Consider the following 16,889-nt stretch of genomic DNA (forward strand, 5'->3'; position numbering starts at 1 on the left):
TCTGCATGACAGTCCACAAAAGAAATAGCAAACTATTTTATTGGAGTTTTGTCTATACACATTTTTTATGAAGACCCAGAACAATGGTATAATGTTAGAAATGTGGTCTGAAATGTACACTGTATTCACAAATTCCATTTTTTGTATTTTGTGTCGGGGGGGGTTGACAGAGAAACACACAAGCATACACACATGCACGTGTACGGTCACACACACACACACACACATACACACACACATACAAGCTCTCTGCAATCACCCAGACACTCATACATAAATTATTACATCTCTTAATCAAACACCAGTAAACACTTAAGATGCAAAAGAATTAATGTGACCTGCTAGAGGAGGAAAATATCTTGATGATAAAACAAATCAACATATTTTTTTTTCACTCAAGATAAAACATCTTTTTCTGTATACCGGTCGGTAACAATGATCATAGCTGACATGCACAGTCCATTCCTTCCCCTCTGTTCTTAAAAGGTACATTACGATGGTGTCGTTTAGAGCTCCCTTCCCATCTCACGGTGCGACACACAACCAATGAACCCTGGCAGTTTCCAGCTTCATGCACTCAAGTACAGTTGGACTAAAGTGATATGAACAGCTCTGCAGAAAGCTCTGGGTGGAGTAATGTTTGAGGACCGACTAGGGATTAGTTTCTCCTTACTCCTGAGTTCCGCCTTAGCAACACTTGAAATGACTGCTCGCTCATTTCCATAATTGTTGGGTAGTTAGATGGTCGGCAAATATGATGAATTATGAGCTGTCATAGAATAACTACTAATACTGTGAGAACGAGGGATGACAGACTGGCTTTCCCTCTGTTCTTATAGGATTTAGTTGTGATTTAATTGTCTAACGATTATACTAATCATACTAAATTAGGCTATATTTGTACTGTTTCTGTCTTATGTTAATTTCTGCAACACTTTTTGACAAATGTGTAATTTCCCTCATCATTTTCTAGACAGGTTCCTGAAAACAACGATGCAATTTGGTTCTAAATATGCAGAAAATGGAGACAAAGTTCTGAGAGTTAAGTTAGTTCCCTGGACGAACAACTCATTTTAAACCCAATTAAATAATCATTCATTACTTATTCTTCAAAACTTCAAAACTTCATCTCCAATTATGTTGAATGGTATGTTTGTCTGTAAACAAATTTGACATTTTATGTCCAGCTGACCTGCTGTGCTGAAGACTCACTGAAGACTCACTTGCAGTAGGTTTATTTTCTCTATAATAAGTACCAGATTACACAGCTCTTGCACAAAACAGACAAGTAAAAAGTGCTAAATTAATTTTAATTCCACTGGTAACTATATACTGAGCACATAATGAACTGATCCCAAGTCAGTATCCAACATGTTTGCTCCTCGAACACTAGAGGACAGTGTTGTTCCACTGAAAGGAGGGCCTGCCAACCTGCTTCTCATTTCCTCAAGAGAAACTCATCACTTGCCCAGTTTACATTCATAGCCTCCACTCAACGGCCACAATCAGGGTACAATGAAGAGGAAAAAGACATTTCGTCAATACTCCGAATGGTGCAATGTGTGACGAGGATTTCTTTAGGAGAGATACTGAGTTTTTGGTGAGTTTGAAAGTTTAGAAAACCAATTTTACGTCCATTGTGTTTAATTAATTATGTCCCTTAAGCAGAAAATTGGATTCTTATACTAGTAATTAACAGTTTGTGCTTCAGCACTTCCCACTGTCCATATTTACCACTGATTGAACCATTTTGAAAGCACAGTGCTGGTCCGCTTCCAACTTGCTTCTATTTGTTTCTACTCTGAGATATGGGAAGCTGAACAGTTATGGTCCAGTTCAAGACAAATACTATATTATTATATATTATTTTTTTAAAATCCCAAATCTACAAATTTAAAAAGGGGAAAATCTACTGTGTGTACCGACACATTCAATACATTTCATGAGAGCCGGACATCAGTGACGGCTCTCATAAACACAAACTAGAGTGCAAATGATTTAAGTCTCATCCACACATGCATGAAAGTGCATTCAACATGATTTTAAACGTCACAACTTCGCAACAATCTCATTTGGCCCCTCTCGTTATACCGACACACAAAAATATATTCAATTGCACTTCTCTAATTCTTTTATTTCACAGAACGGCATGTAAATATGCTTTAAGGAGGACATCACGGTCAAAACATTCCTTGTTACTTAGAGACACAAAGAGAGGTGCAGCGAGATGGCGGAGTCTGTTCTTCTGATGACAAGTGGTGACGTCACAGTTCAAACTGGAGTGAGCTGCTGAAAACATGATTGGTTGAGGTAACTGGGGCAGGATTCTGTGAGAGAAACAGAAACACATTACAGTTTGTTTTGCCTCCAAACCCGAGTTACAGGGATGTTGGTGAACCTGCCGCTGCGGCTGCTCCTCATGCCCAGATACTGCCTGAGCAGCTGGTTCACCCGTTTCTGACTGTTCCATTTGCGGGCAGATTTCCGGACGCCTATGAACCCACCATAGCGCTTTTGTAAGGGCCTAATGGGAGAGCCAATCAGCTTCCTGTATCCGTGGCGCCCCCTCTGAAAGCCACCAAAGCGTTTGGATAAGGTGATGGCTTCTGAGCCCTCATCATCATCATCCCCTTCTAGCTGGCTGTCACTCTCCACATTCCTCTCCTCTCTCGGCTTCCTCTCTTCGTCCGCCAGACTCAGATCCAGACCCTGCAGGCCCTCCCCATCCTCGGAGGAATCCAGCAGTGATGAGTCATACTGGACGTTGCGCTGCTCGAAGGGTGTCTCATCCTGGAAACGCTCTGCAGCTGCAGATTGCAGTTCACTGTCAGAGTCCAGGTCAAGAGAGGTCATCTCCAGCTCCTCTCCCGTTCTCTTGAACAGAGCGCCTCCCTCAGGAAATGTAGGATGGTGCGATAGCTTGAAGGCACGTTTACACACCTCCCATGTGAGCGAGGAGGAGACGTGGCCCTCGCACTCCAACAAACACACCTGCAGAGGGAGAAGAAAGAGTGATGTGTCAAGGCTCATTAGAATTCGTTTGATTGACTTATTAATCCAAAGATTATCCCAAATGGTGTGTTGCCATTTCATATGTGATTTTCTTCATTTCTGTAAGGATTAATGTGGTCAAAATCCCATAATTTGTGTTTAATTGGGGTGATTATAAAACAGTTTCTAGGTAGTAGAACTGAGAAGGAGCAGCTATATAATTACCTGCTCAACGGCTAGACTGCTGAGCCTCCATGTCTATCTTGAAAACATTGGGTCTGCTATGTCATTATGGCAACACAATAGAAGACACTGACACATAATTTAAGGAGCTAGATCCCCACAGGCGGCTACACGTCGGCCTGAGGCGACACATGATGGGCATGGTGGCAATGACGAGTACTCAAAGTGAGTCCACATACTTCACTTTCTCAGAATATATAATTTTGCAGTCCTTAAAAGCAGATATCCCTGAAAAGAGCACCACAAAAAAGACTCATGATACGGTAGATTGGACACCCTGTATCAGACATAAAGTACACAGCAGAGAGCAGGCACTCAGCTGTGAGATTTTAAGGGTCACCCTTTGGCATATTGAAGGTCTTCAGCTCTAAGCCAAACTATAAATTTGCACTCATAACACACTCAACTTGGCTGTCTCATCGGAGCTGAATGTACATTTATATGCTGTTTTTGATGGGAAACTGAACTATCCCCATGGATATCTCTCTGATGTTGTTTTTATACATTACAATACATTTGGAGTCCTATATTCACTTTCCTTTTAGCTCTGTTTTGTCTTCGCCAGCTCTTAAGAAAAATATCTGGCTCCACTAGCTTATTGCTAACTTTGTTTGCTGGAAATGAAGTTGATGAGAGTGGTGGGAGTGAACCAAACAGTAAAATTGTGGGCTATAAAAACCAAATGATGAGCTGGGAGACACTAAAATGCTTCATAAAGCTGTGAGGAACTGCAGAGTTGCATCATAACTCTCTCTGGGTTCATCACTATGAACTAACCTTTCACATTATATGTATTTTTATATATTATTATAGTATTATTATGGTAATTTCAGCAATTTCTGATATAACAAGACAGTGTTTAGCTTGTTGGCATACTAACATTAGCTAATTGGCACAAAACACAAGTATAGCCGAGGCTGATGGGAATGTCAACACCAGCAAGGCTAAAAAGTTAATACTTGACAAAAAAAGAGTGACATTGCAGTTTCAGAGGCAAAAATGCACTTATTTATAACCTATTGTCAGCAAGGCTGTTGATGTTAATAAAAAAATATATGCGTCTAGAACTTGAGTGCCTTTTAATTCACATATTGTCCATGGTCAGCATCTCATTTATGGTATGTGACTGCACTTCATAACCTGAAGAATGTTAATACTTCAACGTACAAGCAGACCCAGGCTGTCTCCTGACCTGGGCTGTCTGCGTGTCAGTGAAGTTAATAGGCCTTGTTCCTGCTGCGTTCAGCGTATATGGAGAGTTAGGTGCCAATATAAAATGTCCATCATCTGATAAATGTGACATCTAGTTCAGCGAGATGATTGATAGTGCAAAATTGGAAGAAATTACAAATCAGTTTGAAGGACAGCGGGTAAATTATACCCTTTGCTGCCAATTTTTTTTTTTTTTTTTTTTTTTTTTTTTTAGTTCAGCTCTTCAACTTCTGGTAATGATGTTTTAGCTCTTAAAGTCATATATAGTGTTTGGGAAATGAACGCTTTATATAGAATGAACTTTATCAGGGCTGACTCACTGACTCGCTGCAGTTTGAATGACCTTCCTGACTTCATGCCTGAACAGTCTCAGTGGCGCTACTATGACTTATAAGACAAATGAAGAACATTTTAACTGTTTTAATAATAGAATCCTCCTTATCAATAAAAGCCCATCAATAAAGGAGAAATGTGTTTCCTCTGCTTGGTCTGAGATGTTTCTTTTAGCAGCGACATCGACATTTTTTAATGTCTTTCATCTAACACTTAAACAGCTTTTACTCTGGACTACTTGGAAAAATGTTTTCCCTAATATGTTACCTGCTGACTCACTTGAAATAAGACTGAATTTAGCATTTATATCCTTAAATATATAAAACCACAGAGCATTAGTTTTTCCTCAGACAGAGTAAATATATCAGAAAATAGGCTACAGCCAGTCTTTGGTACCACCATTATAGAGATTTATGCATCCACATCTCCCCTTTTCCCCCCTTTCTTAAACTCCAGAGCCCCCTGAGTTAAATTTCAGTTTGAGGTAAAAAAGCAAATCCCATTTACTCATCAAATCTCGCTCAAATGAGATAAATTGCATTGTTATCGGAAAACCTGCTCACATCAAAGGAATGAGAGAAGAGGGAGTTCCGCTGTGAATCTATCAACGGAAATTAATTATCCGTCGTAAATTAGATGAGCACACCAGGGGATTCTCCACGTCAGATCAATGGAGCAATCTAAAGGAGTTTATGAGTGAGAGGAGATGTGTGTATATATGTGTGTGTGTGTGTACACGCAGTCTTGTATTTATATACTTGTGAGGACCAAATGATAAAAAGGTTAAAGAAATCCTCCACAGTGAGGATGCTTCAAAGGCTTTGAAGGTAGGTCAGGGTCGGTGCTTAAATATAAGGTTCAAAATTAAGAATGACTATGTACCCACTTATGTTCTGGGGACATTAGGGTTAGGGTTAATTTCCCTGATGTCTCAACGATCATCTGTTAAATGAAGGCAAAGAAAAGGTTGTTATTGGTGTCATCTCAGTATCTCTGAGAATCGCGTCCATATTGGATAATTTTGCACCTGAACATTTATGTCTAATGCCAAAATTCAATGCCAATGCAGGAAGTAGTGTGCCCATTAGCAAGGTGAGGAAAAAAGGTGTGAAAGTGAAGGTGGTGGGTACAGGAATAGTGCATCTGACTTTCATGCTGGAGACCGAACCTCACTACCCGTTACAAACCTGCAGTCAGTTTGCTTTGTTATAAACGTAACTACAATCGTTCCCTAATCTCTCTCACTAACCTAAGTGTCTTACTTGCCTAACCCGAACCTTAACCGTAATAGTTTATTTGCCGTATCCACAATCTTTCCTAAACTTAACCGTACTGTAGTTGGAATGCTCAGATATTGCCGAAAGCGAGAATTTTAAAAATGTTCACTTTAGATGTAAAAGAACTTTGTCATCAAATCCAATCAGCTGGGATCCTCAAGAGTGAGTAAAAAAAAAACGTGTGTCATTGTTTGCCAACCCTAACCCATAAGGGCCGTATGCTTCAAAAAGAATTAGTTAACTAGACGTGTTGTCCGACCACGTTTAAAGGCAAAGTGTTTATAGCTATTCCAAACAGTCACATATGACGGCGGGGAAAAATAGAGATGGGAGGGATGGGATAATTGATTAAATATGAGGATAACGGCGCACCTTTTCTGACAGCCTCATCTGGAAGGTATTCAAAGTGTTGGACATACTTGTACACACAAAAAGATGCTGCTTACTGTCTCACTTCCACACAGCTGGCAAATCATTAAGGCATGAATGTTGAATTGTTGGTGTCTGAAATTTACCATAAAACTTGTCACACTTTCCAAAAGATTCCAATGTTGGAAAGATAAGATGGGAGGAATTTCAGACATTTTTTAACCATCCAACAAGCACTTCTGTTGGAGGATACTAACACTTCAACCCTGGAGGGGGTCGAGTACTGCTTAGGACCCCACAAATGCTTTGGCCAGCTCTGTCATTGTGGTTGCATGTTTGCTGTCATGGATTAGCATACTTTTTGTCTCGTCTGTAAGGTGTGTTTTTTCATACCAGACAGAATTGTATGATGCCAAACGGCTCATACAGAAGGTAAGAAAATGAATCCTTACTTGTATGTAATGTAAAACGAAAGCTAGCATCTATCTTTAACACTAGCATTTCACAAAGAATGTAGTTAGTGGAAGATATATGATACCACAAAGTACTTTATACGAGTGTGTATGTGTGTGTGCATGTATGGGCGCCTGCACGAGTGTGTAGGTGTGTGCACGAATAAATCAGTGGGTCTTGACATTATAACAAACACTGGCGGCCTCACACACACTCTTTCAGTCTGAAGTGGGAAACAATGGAATTGCTCAGCGGATTCCATCTGTGGCTCAATGGGAAGGCGGCTAACACAATGAAGAGCTGATAAAATGTGTCAGTCACCGATGTAAGCCTGGGCTGATGATACTGAGCAGCAGTCAATTACATAGTTCTATTACAACTTCCAAAAAGGTCCCAGCTGTCTTTCTCTGCATCATTATCAGCTAAATTAGCCGTCCTACAGCTATTCATGGACGCCCACGGACTATTTTTACCCGCTGACGTGTCTCGGACTGTTTGGAAATTACATTTGTGTGCAAAGCTGAAGTTTTGGTTGAGTTCGGAGAGCAATCGCTTTCTCTCAGAGCAGAGGCTGGTATATCTCATATTGGTCACGAAGCATTGCACAAGTGCTGTACATACTTACTTATGCAAATAACCCCCCTCCAGTATGACACAGAATCAGACAAATACCAGGTTTTCAGTTTGAACTGATTGTTGAAGAACTCAGAATATGTATTGTTTTGTTTTGTCTCTACTCCTTTTAACCTTAAGGGGCTAAACACACCAGGCTTTGGAAAAAGCACATTTTCAGCATGCTAGCGCACTAGATTAAGATGGTGAACATGGTGAGCATTAAACCTGCTAAACATCAGCATTGCCCCTGTGAGCATGTTGGCATGCTGACAAACATTTAGCTGTGCCTACGTACAGCTATCACAAAACTGATAGCATGGCTGTAGACTCTTAGTGTTGTTATTATGGAACAGCTTTGCTAATCTGCGTTATCAACATGCATTATGTACCACAGTGGGGTTTTTTATATTACCACTAGGAGCCATAAAGTTGGAATTATCTGCCACATAGTGACTTTAATTAAATTGTTTATATGGATTTAATTAAAATATCTTTATTTATTTATTTTCCCTGATACAAGGTTTTCACTAGATAAAAGTAATATGTATTGTACATGCACACAGTATTCATACTGCCCTTTGCCCCTATATTCACTCAATTTTACACAGTCAAAGTACACACATTATCAAACTATACACAGCACATCACGCAGTTGCTCTTATCGAGATTGAAAATATCAAACACAAACACACCTCTATCAGGGTGTTGAAGGCTCGTTGCAGCTGTACTGACTCAGACACACACGCTACAGTGTTGACAAGACATTTAGTGGATGCTCGTATCAACAGTGACTCATGATGACCAACAGCAATACACACACACACATGCTCACCATGGTGTTGAAGGCTTGTTGCAGCTGCTGCTGTTGCAGGAGCAGCCCACAGGCCACACATTCCCCTTGGCAGTCACTGCGTCCAGGGGTGGAGAGACATGCCAGCAGCACCACCAGGCACCACAGAGGGATCTTCATCGCTCAGCACACCCAGACAGGCAGGCACAGACAGGAGCCCAGCAGGTAGAAGAGAAGAGTCTAAAACAAGGGTCAACAGCTGGAGAATCTGGATGAAGCCTAAAATAAATATGGGTCCAGCCTAAAGGGAGAAAGCACACAGAGTGACAGGAATATTGCATCAGTTGCAGTTTACAGGGATCATTAGCTGGATTTGGGCGGTCAGTCAAAGCGTTGGTGGTGGGAGAGTGTTCAGCCAACACCGGGAATTGGACAATGTGAGTGGGCTTAAGAGGAAGCAGAACCGGAGGCAATAAATGAGAAAATTGGTATTTTCCAGTGGACAGGAAGCATCCAGTGCAGGCTGGAAGGCTGAATCACTGATGGAAATCATATGACACAGGTTAGAGATTTGTAAGAGTGGATTTACGGTTGTAGAGATCAGTTTTAAACCAGGACATGGGTGATGCTCTGTTAAAAAAATGGTCAAAAATCCACTTGGCAGAAGGATAAAGGTGCAACAATTTTATTCAGTCTGATGGAAAATGTACGAAGGGAAAAGGACAGAAATATGGAGCAATAGTGTCAGTAAAACCTGTTATTTTCAACTACATTTTTGACTTCACTGGAAGTGCAGTGAAGAACATTTGGTGTTTTATCGCCTATAAAGAGGTGTCAAAGGACACTTGTGTTTAAGCTGAAGGAAGATAACTTGAAGGATGGATGACCTCCTGGGCACCATAGTGTCTCTGGCTCCAGCCACAAATCTGTGAACCAGGTGCACAGTATTTGCTGCTTGACCCTCATCTATCTCTATCACACACCACTATAGCATCCAATGACACAGAGATTACAAAGAAAAAAACAACCACCCGGAGCATCATAGATTGCTTCTGCTCATACACGCTGCTGAGACATTCGATAAGGCTCCTGTTGGTCTATGAACCAAGACCATGACTAAGAAGAACCACATACTTCTGCTCTTTATGTTGTGCTTATTCAATTATGAGAGTTTGGGAAACTGATAGTTCCTTTATTTTAACCACTTGAGTTACTTAAAACTGCATTTACTTATTGTTTGACCACTTGGGAGCCTAAATTCACTCTCAACCAACTCATGATGGAAATCTCTGACTCTTTAGCTGTTAAATGATCCACTATGTTCACCCACCAGTCATTAACTTTGTCTGTCTGCTGTTTGGTGCTGGACAGGTAGTGTACAGTGGTTTTTTAATACATACCAGTCATTTGATGCATGCACACTAAAATTCCCTGGGTCCCAGTTTAGGTCAATGTAGTACCAACGCAACATTGGCTTTATCTTCACCTAAAAACTGTCACAAATGTATTGTTTCTTGTACAAAACGATGTACATATGACATTCAAAAGATACACAAGTTATTAACAATCAATTACAAACTGCGACATGTAAGTTTAAAAAGAGTACAGTAGATTTTAACAAGTTTTAGTTTGGGTAAATAACCCAACAGTAAAATAAAAAATAACAGTAAAACTGGGTCAAAACAACCCCTTGTCTGGAGTGGCTTTCTGGGTAACATTAACCCAGTATCGTGTCGGTGATATATTGAGCTGAATTGGATACATTTTGACCCAGTGATTTCATGTGTATGAAAATAATGATTATAGCGGCTTTAAAGAAGGCTACCAAACAAATCAACAGTATCCTGGATCCTCCCCCAGATAATTACAGACTGACTTCCCATCCATAATTTAAAAAAAAAAAAAACAAACCAATTAATATACTTTTTAAATAGTACTGGTCTCTCTGCAAAGCTTCAATCTTAGTGGCAACGATGAAATAAAAGCTATAAATGACTTGCTTTCAGGAGCTGATGCAGGAAAATGTTTTAAATCTTAGGAGTCCAGGTCTACACTATGCAGCCTATTGATTATGTAATGTGCAAACATATTGACTAAAGGTAGCATTACACTTTAAAAAGCCAAATAAGGCACAAGTTAATGTCCTATGACTGTCTGTTTCAATATATTACTGCTTAACACTGACTAGTTTAAAGTTATTTTTAATGTGTCTTTAAAATATAGAAAAAAAAAATCTTTTTGATTGCGGGATGCAGAAACTCTGTGTCAGCTAACCAGCTGCTTGCTATAGCTTCATGTTTACTGTACAGACATGTCATCTGCAGTTTTAATCATCTCATTTAACCCTCAGCAAGAAAGTAAATTTCCCAAAATGTCGAACAATTCCTTTAAGATAGTGTGCAGTCACGTCTTAAATAAATTCGTAATATAATTAACATAAATACTTAAACAACTGCTTCAAATACTATTATTACTAGTAATAGCAGGTGCTTTTCAAAAGTACCAATTAAAATAATAGAACATTAAAAAAAATAAATGCCAGGTTTTAAAAGCATTTCTAAGATAACAACAAAGCTGAATAATAAATATGCTGAGGATAAATGGAAAACTAAATTTAAAATGAGCCGCTGTATGCAACATTACGATATGATATAACACATTCACTGTCTTGTTGACCTACGCTGGCCCCCATCTGGTCAAATGTAATTCACACTCGATGTTTTCACAGGTTTGATGAGTTCAACTCAGCTCAACCCAGCGAGGACATACTATTGATGAGAGTGAATGACAATAAACATAGTGGGTGTTGTATTGATGGGAGCATTGGAGTGAAAATAAATAAATAAGTAAAAACTAGCTCAGCGTGACCGTTCCCACACTACCACTCGTAGTCAGTATCATATGAAACGGGTCTTGTGTGACTCTGGGCCATTTAGAAACACAGTATAGTCATGGCTTTATGGGAAATCATTAGAGGAACCTGTTTATTTGCCTTGCTGAAATGTTTTGTGCAATGATCATTTGCTTGCCTGCTGACTAAGCCCATTTCATATTGTTATGTTCTCCCTTAAGTGGCCCTCGCTAAGTAAGTTGAACAAATGAGTAAACCAGCACAGCGTAAGTGATGGTGTGAGCCCTGGATGTGCTTCAGCAGTACAAAGACACCGTTCAACACTATTAATAAACAAAGCTGTGCAATGTTTTCTCATTTTTTATGTTTTCATAATTCAGCAAAGGCTGTCCATTTGTTTGCCTCCACACATTCAGAGGTTCATAATAGAATATTGTGATTTAGGCTTTTAGCTAAACGATATGAGGACAGTATGAGATCATGAGGTACAAGAGTACAGAAAATACATCCCAATGAGGATTTTTAATGCTTTACTTTTATTTCTATTTTATAAAAATGTTTATTAGTATTTTTCCATATTAGTATGTTCAGTATTGTCAGTATTTGCTTCCACGATGTCTGAGCGAATAAGATGTTACCACACGTAAACCTTTTAAATGAGTTTCATCAATTTCATTACTTTTTTAAAGCTACGAGTTGATTCAATTTACTCAGGGAAATTTAAACTGATTTCAGCAAATTTCTGTAATGAGTTAAGTTGTACTTATTTATTCAGTTTAATTAGCCTGCACATTTGTTGAAAAGAAAAAAAAAAAAAAGATTTGTTTAGCTGCATCTGGCTCTTGATGAAGTGAATGGAGTGTGATTTATATCTTTCCAAAGGCTCAGGGAATGAGTTACCAAGCCATCACCTGCTACTATCTCCGCTTTAAATGGAAGCCATTATTCTTTGTGAGAAATAATTAACAAGGATATTAAGAGTTAATGGGCTACATTGTCACCAATCTGCAGCCTTGAGATGTTTGTAGTGGGTACAATAGTGAGCCGGCTGTAATGATTTGTATCGGTCAAATCGTTGACACAGGTTGAAGTGCCTGTACTCGCTCGCTGTTTATTTATTACGTACTCACTCAGATGTGTTTGCATGCCTTTTGTCGGCACATGTAACCCTTTACTGCCCAGGAATTCCTCCCAGTAACAGGCTAACACTGCTACATTGAACATGTTTTACATAGAGTGCACACATTATGTGCTGTAAAATGTTCAGGAGTAGACTTTTTGTTGTCAGTTAGAGTCGTATTCCTCCCCTGGCCTCCTGACTTCTAGCTGTCATCAGTGATGTGGTACGACACAGTGCATATGACAGGTTTCAACTTTTGGGTCTCAATTTTTGGGGTAAAATAACTCCAGCGTGCCTCAGTTAATACTTCAGCAAATACAGATTCAGTGCAGCCAAATGGAAACACATACAAACCATCAGTCATCAGTTAAGCTGAATGTGAATTCATTTGTTTCCTTCCATGAGAATAAAATAACATGTTAGTTCAACACAGAGCTCAAATAACATGAAGGTCATACAACAATGTGATGCATTATAAGTCAGTATGTTTTGACTTACTGTACGACCACAATTTATTTATTCATATAATATAGTCACAATACAATTGCAATACCCCATTTAAATTAGAGAAATAACCCAGAGTCATGTCATGTAATGATACTTTCAATCATTTACCTGTGTAGAGACCATTATGGCAAACTTGACCTCTTTTAATTGATTGAACTCTGCTCACTGAAGGACAGTAAAGGATAGAGGATATTATTTTTTGCCAGTGATGATATCGGGGTACGCTGGAAATATAAAAGTCAAGTGGTGAGTAGAGTTTAGTTCTTGAAAACTAGGAAATGAAGAGCTCTCGTCACTGTGAGAGTTTCTTATCTTCGGGTCAGGATGGCATGTCGGCCACTTGTTATGCAGACAGCGTCGTGCTGGTGTTTTTAATGGTTGGTCGCTTTATTTTATATTGTCAGTCTGTCGGTCCACCTCTGTGGTCCAGACTGAAATATCTCAAGAACTACTGGGTGAATTGCCATGTACAGACATTCACGGTCCGAAGAGGATGAGGTCTACTGACTTTTGGTGACTCCATGATTTTTCCTCTAGAACCACCAGCAGGTTCACAACTGTGGCTTTAAGTGAAATGTCTTGAACACGGTAAACGTTGTACTTGCTAAACAACAATATGTTAGCAATGTCATTGTGCATATGTGAGCATTCTGACATTAGCATTTAGCTCAAAGCTTCACATGGCTGTAGACAAAATACATTACTTGTATTTTATATATGTTTTTCTATACAGTCCATTTAGATTTCTCTCCATGATGCTCTTGGGAGCGGAGTAGAAAAGTAACATTCAGAATCGTATGACAACTCTCTAACTTTCTGAGATCATCAAAATTTTGAGAGAGTGTCAAGGGCCTGAAGAGGTGAAGAAACTGCATAATGCGTAATGTTATAGATTGCTAATAATTTGGTCTAATTCAGTCTTCGTGGTTATCACAATTGGCAAGCGTGAAATACCAATAGGGTCTGCCACTGTGCCCAGGAGCCGCTGACAACTAAGGGCCAGAAACAGTCACAACTTTTCCATATCTCAATAACTTCAAATTGAATTTGTGCCCATCAAATCAGTGAGACTTTGAGCCATGAACCTACACACTCTTGTCTCTGCTCTATTTCAGTAATGATTCAGTTCTGGGTCTTGATATTGCCACTGGTCCATTTTATCCACCCATGCCTATAAATTTGCATGCTATTGCAGCTGTCTTTAACATTTCATATCATTTGCATAATCTATCTGACAGAGCGGGCAGTTGACTGGGTACAGGGGCTGATATATGATGTACTGTACACGGATAAAGTGGTGATCGCTGGGGAGGGGAATGCCCTTACACACCAGGCTTTGCCCCGGGGCACCAAGACAGCACAATCAATCCAGGAGCCTGGGAATTCATTACAGGAACAGATGCATTTAAATAGATCTTCATCATTCTCACATATAAACAGCCTTGCATTTCTAAATTAATGCTGGCATGAATGGAAAAAGTAAATGGACCACAGTGAAGAGACTAATGTCCTTCTACTTTTAGATAAGTCTCTTTATCTTACACATACAATGAATGCTTTTACCCAGTTTTCTCAAAACAACTATACTGTTCTGTGCTTCCATTAGAGTTAAATAACCCTAAAAATGTCATGTATTTTCAAGAGAAATTATTTTTCCCTTTAAAAACAGGAAGCAATCACAGCATTCATAAAAGGACCACTAGTCTGATGCATTTGGTTTTGTTGTCTGAGCACATTTTTTGTGAGAGCCTAAAATACACAAGAGCTGGAAAATGAGTTTAGCTTCACTTTAAAAAAAAAGGAGCTTTTTGTGTTACCGTCCAACATCCAACAACTGAATGCTAGAGAGTGGGATCTGAGAGGCTTGTACAAAGTTGCAAAGCGAGGTGTATTAATAAAGCTAACGGTGGGATAAATTAGCATTAGCAGCTTTAATGAAGGGTGGAGAGGGGGGGGCCAAGGTGTCATGAATGTGAGTGGGGAAGAAGAAAAGCTCCGTGCTCGTCGCTGACAAAGCTCTGACTCACTCTATCTCGTCCATTAGTGGCCTGCCTGAAGCTGAAAGCACACAGGAATCTGCTAATGCGTAGATAACCCAGGGGTCTCTGTCTGTCTCTTTCTCTCTGTTTCCTTCTTGCTCCCTCTTTCACGTCCACTTCTTGTTGCTCCGTTTTTGCCTCAACACTCTTCTTCCTCCTCCTCTCCTCCTTCTCATGTTTCTCCACCATTCTCGCCTCTGTGAATTATGGCTGAGATCTTTTATCTTAAATGACATATTGCAGAGGTTTCCAGTATCTTCCAGTGGCGTGTAGATCTTAACTCCCCTTCATTAAGACCACGCTGGAGCCCGGCCATTCATAGGAGTCACCAAAGATGGATGGCATGAAGATGTGGTCACTTTGTTGGAGGGAAATGATTAAAATTCCTATTCTGCCTTTACATCTCATGGGCCATTAATAGTACTTGATTAATTCTTTATAACCTGAGAAGATTCATGAGTGTTTTATCACCTTACACTCTGTAATCACTTGTTCAAAATGCGTTGATCTGAGATAATGGGCCAATAAAGTGCGGTTTAGTGTGTAGATGGAGAGTGGAGAAAGACAAAGACAGGCCTTGTAATACCAATTCAGAACTCATAGTTTCTCCAATCTGGTTCGGACACATTTCACTGGACATGTGGGAATAGCGCACAAAATCAATACAGTCCAAGTCTCTTCTTTTAAAAAGTTGATCCATCATAATTACCAACAACATAAAACAAAACGTACACCTCTAGTAGATAGTTTTGGTTTTATTTGCCAAGGAGATACCCCAGTCCAATACTACTGAGGTAATTGCAGTTGTGGTGTTATAACATGGAAAACATGGAAAAATTCAACATTTTTCTAGAAGCATTATCCCAGTTTCTCTGAACAATCCACACATAACATCGGGTCAAACATTTTCAGTGGAACTATTTCTTCGAGTGAAAGTGGTTCCACTGAAAACTGGTCTGTGGATTATTAGAAGTAACAAGAAAACTGTTTCTGTAGTTAAATTTTCAAAATGTAAGTTTTCAGTGTTACGAGCACCACAAATGAAATTCTATGCACCTCTGTTGCACCAGAGCAGAGGCAGATATCTCAGCATTAAAATGAAACCTTTCTCTTAGACATGATTTGCAAGAGCAAATACATTTTGACGGAAGCGTAATGCTGCGCAGAATATAATTTTTTTTATCAACAGATCAGTAAAATGTTCACTGACAATGCATTTTATTTATTTATTTATTTATTTTTTACAGAACCCGCAACTAAAGTATGATTCAACTTTTCTACGGTTATGTTTACGCACTCAAAGCATTTGGTTAAGTTTGGCATTTGGTGGTCAAATACTGACAAAGTTAACAGTGACTCAGGGCAGACTACATTTAACTGAACCCTTGATCTTTCTCTAATCTCAAACAAAGTGCATTTGTGGCCTAACCATCACCACATCCCACAACTCAGGACGCAAACCCCGATCACCAGTGTTAGTCCTGCTGTGCTTTGTACACCCACCATCCACCCCGAACACCTCTCTATGACTTCCATGGGATACGATAACATAGCGCTTCCTTCGTTGAAATAAAAAACCCTTTGCCACTGAACATAATCCAAGACGGTATTACATTTCCTGTTAAACGTGCCTGGCAAAATAAATTAGTAATAAACTTAATTATCAGGAGACAAGCTTGGCATACAAGACTGATGTGATTCTAGCTTTCAGCCACATTACTGAACTGTATCGTATCCATTATAACTGGACAGCCATTAACCATTTTCTTTATCCTTCTAACCTTCTAACGTTACAATCATGTACTTGCAACATTGAGTTTGAATTCAACTCAAAGCTACACCGCGCCTTTCCTTTCTGTCTGATATCCTCTGTCACCATCAATTATTTAGTAAGTCATACAAAGTAAAGTAATAAGTTACCTTTGGTTATTGTTACTGGCATCTTGTCCCTGCTGCTCACCCAAAAAGATTGGACGGACATCTTGATGGTTACACTAAAAAGTAACTTTTGGTGGTAAAGCAGCACACAGGAATAAGAATATAAACCACTTCTAGTGTCACGCATTACTTGGTTACTGATATTATTACT

The 16,889-nt window shown here is 39.4% G+C and overlaps 1 protein-coding gene across 1 annotated transcript; it reads right to left on the reverse strand.

The window, feature by feature from the left end:
- Positions 1-1,437: 1,437 nt before the first annotated feature.
- On the reverse strand, positions 1,438-8,572 carry LOC122965346 (proenkephalin-A-like). The gene is made up of 2 exons (XM_044329356.1): positions 8,326-8,572; positions 1,438-2,991 (listed from the first exon to the last, which is right to left on the reverse strand). Exons 1-2 carry the CDS (start codon positions 8,461-8,463, stop codon positions 2,350-2,352), a joined length of 780 nt encoding a protein of 259 aa, XP_044185291.1. The 5' UTR covers positions 8,464-8,572; the 3' UTR covers positions 1,438-2,349.
- Between the last annotated feature and the right edge of the window lie 8,317 nt (positions 8,573-16,889).

Source organism: Thunnus albacares, chromosome 16 (assembly GCF_914725855.1).
Source record: "Thunnus albacares chromosome 16, fThuAlb1.1, whole genome shotgun sequence".
Classification (NCBI taxonomy): domain Eukaryota; kingdom Metazoa; phylum Chordata; class Actinopteri; order Scombriformes; family Scombridae; genus Thunnus; species Thunnus albacares.

Coding starts and splice junctions, on each gene's coding strand:
- LOC122965346 (XM_044329356.1), bottom strand. CDS start 8,463: ATGAAGATCCCTCTGTGGTGCCTGGTGGTGCTGCTGGCATGTCTCTCC. Junction 2,992..8,325: donor AACAAGCCTTCAACACCATG/GTGAGCATGTGT, acceptor CTCCCTCTGCAG/GTGTGTTTGTTGGAGTGCGA.